Below are 4,535 nucleotides of genomic sequence, written 5' to 3'. Positions count from 1 at the left end.
AAATCTTATCGTTCCAAAAGTAGGGTCGGACGACAAAGCTAAAAAGAAAACCGAATCAAAACGAGCAGAGCAAAGAAAGGAGATTCTGCCCAGCAATATAACGAACGAAGCAGTTGTGAAAGAGAAGGAAGAACTTCTACCTTCACAGGAAAGCACTAATGTGACATCTGTGGAGGAGAGGAATGTTACAGAGAAGGATGATGGACTTCAGAAGGCAGAACGAACAGAGCAAAGAAAGGAGATTCTGCCCAGCAATATAACGAATGAAGTTGTTGTGAAAGAGAAAGAAGAACTTCTACCTTCACAGGAAAGCACTAATGTGACATCTGTGGGGGAGAGGAATGTTACAGAGAAGAGTGATGGACTTCAGAAGGCAGAACGAACAGAGCAAAGAAAGGAGATTCTGCCCAGCAATATAACGAATGAAGTTGTTGTGAAAGAGAAAGAAGAACTTCTACCTTCACAGGAAAGCACGAAAGTGACATCTGTGGAGAAGAAGAATATTACAGAGAAGAGTGATGGAAAAGATGTCGAGAAAGAAACTGTAATTCAAAAAGAAGTCCAAAAGAATGTGTGTAATAGCGACATCAAAGAGGTTCGTAACGAAAAACATCTTAATGAAACAATTGAAGACTTGAAACACCAAGTTGATGACGTGAAAAACAAGATGAAGGAAGAAAAAGCAAAGGCTGAAGAAACAAATACTGTCGTTGAAAAGACAGTCCCTGCTGTGACGCCGGCGAAGGTTGTTAGAAAGGATGTGCCCTCGGTGGGAGAAGGAAAAGACTCCGTTGCGACTCGAGTTGTTAAACCCGTTACCCCTTCGGTGGTAGCAGAAAAAGTCCCCGTTGTGACAAATCAGACCGTTGCTGAAAAGATTCCCCCTACGGTGACCGAAGGAAAAGTCCACGTTGTTAAAGAAGAGAAAGTTATTGAAAAGGTTGTGCCCTCGGTGACGGAAGAAAAACTCCCCGTTGTGACAAAGGAGAAGGTTGTTGAGCAGGCTGCCCCTTCGGTGACACAGGAGATCGTAAGTGTCTCTAAGGAGCAAGCAGAACTTCCTCTTGCGGCAGAGGAGAAGAAGGTTATTGAAAAGATTATCCCCTCGGTGACAGAAGGAAAAGTCCCGGTAGTCCCTCAACAGGAGGTTGTTGAAAAAGCTGCCCCTTCGACGACAGAAGAAAAAGTTCCTGTTGTGACACAAGAAAGGGTTATTGAGCAGAATGTCCCACAAGAAAGGGTTATTGAACAGCCTGCCCCACAAGAAAGGGTTATTGAAAGGGTTGTCCCACAAGAAAGGGCTATTGAACAGGCCGCCCCTACGGCGACAGAAGAAAAAGTTCCTGTTGTGACACAAGAAAGGGTTATTGAACAGAATGTCCCACAAGAAAGGGTTATTGAACAGAATGTCCCACAAGAAAGGGTTATTGAACAGAATGTCCCACAAGAAAGGGTTATTGAACAGAATGTCCCACAAGAAAGGGTTATTGAACAGAATGTCCCACAAGAAAGGGTTATTGAACAGAATGTCCCACAAGAAAGGGTTATTGAACAGAATGTCCCACAAGAAAGGGTTATTGAACAGAATGTCCCACAAGAAAGGGTTATTGAACAGAATGTCCTACAAGAAAGGGTTATTGAACAGAATGTCCCACAAGAAAGGGTTATTGAACAGAATGCCCCACAAGAAAGGGTTATTGAACAGAATGCCCCACAAGAAAGGGTTATTGAACAGAATGCCCCACAAGAAAGGGTTATTGAACAGAATGCCCCACAAGAAAGGGTTATTGAACAGAATGCCCCACAAGAAAGGGTTATTGAAAGGGTTGCCCCACAAGAAAGGGATATTGAACAGGCTGCCCCTACGGCAACAGAAGGAAAAGTTCCTGTTGTGATAAAAAAGAAGGGTACTGAACCGGCTGCCCCTTCGGTTACAGAAGAGATTGTCACTGTTTCTAAAGAGAAAGAAGAAGTCCCTGTTGTAACAGAGGAAAAGGTTCCCGCTGTGAGAAATGAGACAGTTATTGAAAAGATTACTCCTTCCGTAACAGAAGAAAAAGTTGTCAATCAACGGAAGGTTGTTTCTTACGAAGATGCTACAGAAAATCAGGAAAATCAAGTTACTGGAGATGAAGAAACGGACGAAACTGAATTGAAGTTTATCATCACCATACAAAAGAGAATAGTCCGTGAACAGACAGTCTCGATCATACCCGTGATGGACAAGGACGCCAACACAAGAAGGAATGGAAAAGTGGCGAAGAAACAACTGAAAAGAATACTGAAGAAGGTGGCCCGAGCCGTACGGGAAGAATTAAGCAAGCGACACAACACAGCGGGGCAGGGACAGTAGCAGCAGAAGCTGTAACCAGTGTGAGGGAACAGGCTGCCACTCTCCACCAAACCGACAGCCACCACCACCAAAATGTCCCCTCAACACCCAGCTGCTTGCGATGGGATCCCTAAGAAAGTGTTCCATATTTTCTTGTCTTTTCTTATCTATCTATCTTACTATGGTGTACATTGTAGTATAAAATCTTACACTTTGCGTCCCTCTGGAAACCCGGTGTAAGCTCTTTCCAACAGACTGAATCAACTCTTTTTGAGATAGGAGGAGAAGGAGGAGGACGAGGAGGTGGCGGGGGAGGTAACGATTTAAAATAAGAAAGAAATAAGAAAATAATAATATAAATAAGAGTAATATTAAATAAAGGAGCAGGAGGAGGAGGAGAAGCACGAAGAGGAGGAAAGGAAAGAGAACGATGCTAGACAAGAAAAAAATTAGATAATTAAGGTAATGGTAAATAAAGAGGGAGGAAAGGAGTGAAAAACAAGGAAAATGGAGGAGAGAAGAGAAAATTGGGCGTGAAGGAAAATTCAGGAGACCGGGTCGTGGTGACATCGTTCGTACCTGCATGGAGAACAAAAGTGAGTCATTAGAACCCTCAGCGGAGACCTCGTCCAGGGCAGCTGTGATGTCGTTAAGTCCAGCTCCGGGAAAACAATAGTTACGCCTACAACGGGGGACTTTGCCACAGAATTCAACCACCTGATGGCGAATCATAGAGAATCATAGGGAAAAAAAGATGCCTTTCTCCTCCCTCTCCTTCCTCCTCCTCCTTTTCTTAAGTTCTTTTATTCCTCCTCCTCCTCTTATGCTCTTATGTTAGTGTGAGTCTTCCCCCTGTGTGTTTCCCTTTCCTCCCTCTCCCCTCCTCCCTCTCCCACCCCCTTCTAATCCAGTCTCCTCTTCCCTCTGTCTATCTAGTTATTTTAGTCTATCTATCTATCTATCTATGTCTCCCTGCTAAGTTTTCATGGACTTGCGAGCCTGCGGTAAACACAAATTCTTGCGTGTGGCAAAGAAAGTTCTAGTGCGGAGGTGTTAAGAGAAATGAGAAAAGAAAGAGAGCAGGGAAGAGTTCGCCGGCTGTCGCCCTGCAGTCGTCAGGCTGAACAGTCGTGTGGTGAGTGCCAATACAACTGTCGCGTTAAAAAACAGATTAGATAAATTCATGGAGAGCGATATTTGATGGGGTTAGATTCACGGGAGCTTAGGTTCAAAGGAGCTGCCTTGTACAGACCTACCGGCCTCTTGCAGGCTTCTACGCTCTTATGTTCTCTCTCTCTCTCTCTCTCTCTCTCTCTCTCTCTCTCTCTCTCTCTCTCTCTCTCTCTCTCTCTCTCTCTCTCTCTCTCTCTCTCTCTCTCTCTCTCTCTCTCTCTCTCTCTCTCTCTCTCTCTCTCTCTCTCTCTCTCTCTCTCTCTCTCTCTCTCTCTCTCTCTCTCTCTCTCTCTCTCTCTCTCTCTCTCTCTCTCTCTCTCTCTCTCTCTCTCTCTCTCTCTCTCTCTCTCTCTCTCTCTCTCTCTCTCTCTTTTCTGGGGTACTACCTGCCACGCACACGACACGAATAAATGAAAAATTGCTGAAGGTAACCATTCTTAGCTAACCCTTGAAGTCCCTCGTGTGTGTGTGTCTGTGTGTGTGTGTGTTCGGGAGGAAAATTCAGTTTATATCTTTTGTGTGTGTTTGTGTGTTTTCTGGCAATAAATGAGAACCAGAAAGTTTCCCGGGGAGTGTATCTTGACCATAATGGAAGGCTTGAGAGTTGGCCATTATCCGCAGCGCCACCTGGCCACACCTTAACACACCTGAGAGTAGACGGAGGCAGACTCTTGAATCACCTGGACAGTCTCGCGAAAGGAAAGTGAAAGGAGATCGTGAAAAGGCAGGGAAGGATAGGAAAGAGGGTAGCGACAGAGAGTGATTTACCTGGACTGTCTCGGAAGGAAGGTGAAAGGAGAAGGTGAAAAGGTCAGGAATGAGGGGAGAGAGTGTGTGGGAAGAGTAAACACACACACAACCTATTGAATAAAGAATGGAAGGTGAAAGGGAGAAGGAATAGAGAGGGACAGAACGCAGTTGAAACAGGGAAAAGGTAGAGAGGCCGTAGAAGAAATAGGAGAGGAGGAAGATGACCTCGCTCCTTACTTCTCATTTCGTCGTCATAAATATGTGATTCTGATTTTTTCCT

The 4,535-nt window shown here is 44.7% G+C and overlaps 1 protein-coding gene across 1 annotated transcript; it reads left to right on the top strand.

Moving 5' to 3' along the window:
- Positions 1-308: 308 nt before the first annotated feature.
- On the top strand, positions 309-2,512 carry LOC126995033 (dynein heavy chain-like protein 2). Its single transcript, XM_050854338.1, has 2 exons — positions 309-1,282; positions 1,646-2,512. Exons 1-2 carry the CDS (start codon positions 668-670, stop codon positions 2,351-2,353), a joined length of 1,323 nt encoding a protein of 440 aa, XP_050710295.1. The 5' UTR covers positions 309-667; the 3' UTR covers positions 2,354-2,512.
- Positions 2,513-4,535: the final 2,023 nt, after the last annotated feature.

The sequence above is a fragment of the Eriocheir sinensis genome, unplaced genomic scaffold, assembly GCF_024679095.1.
Source record: "Eriocheir sinensis breed Jianghai 21 unplaced genomic scaffold, ASM2467909v1 Scaffold963, whole genome shotgun sequence".
NCBI lineage: Eukaryota > Metazoa > Arthropoda > Malacostraca > Decapoda > Varunidae > Eriocheir > Eriocheir sinensis.
This window is presented reverse-complemented; position numbering and strand designations above follow the sequence as displayed.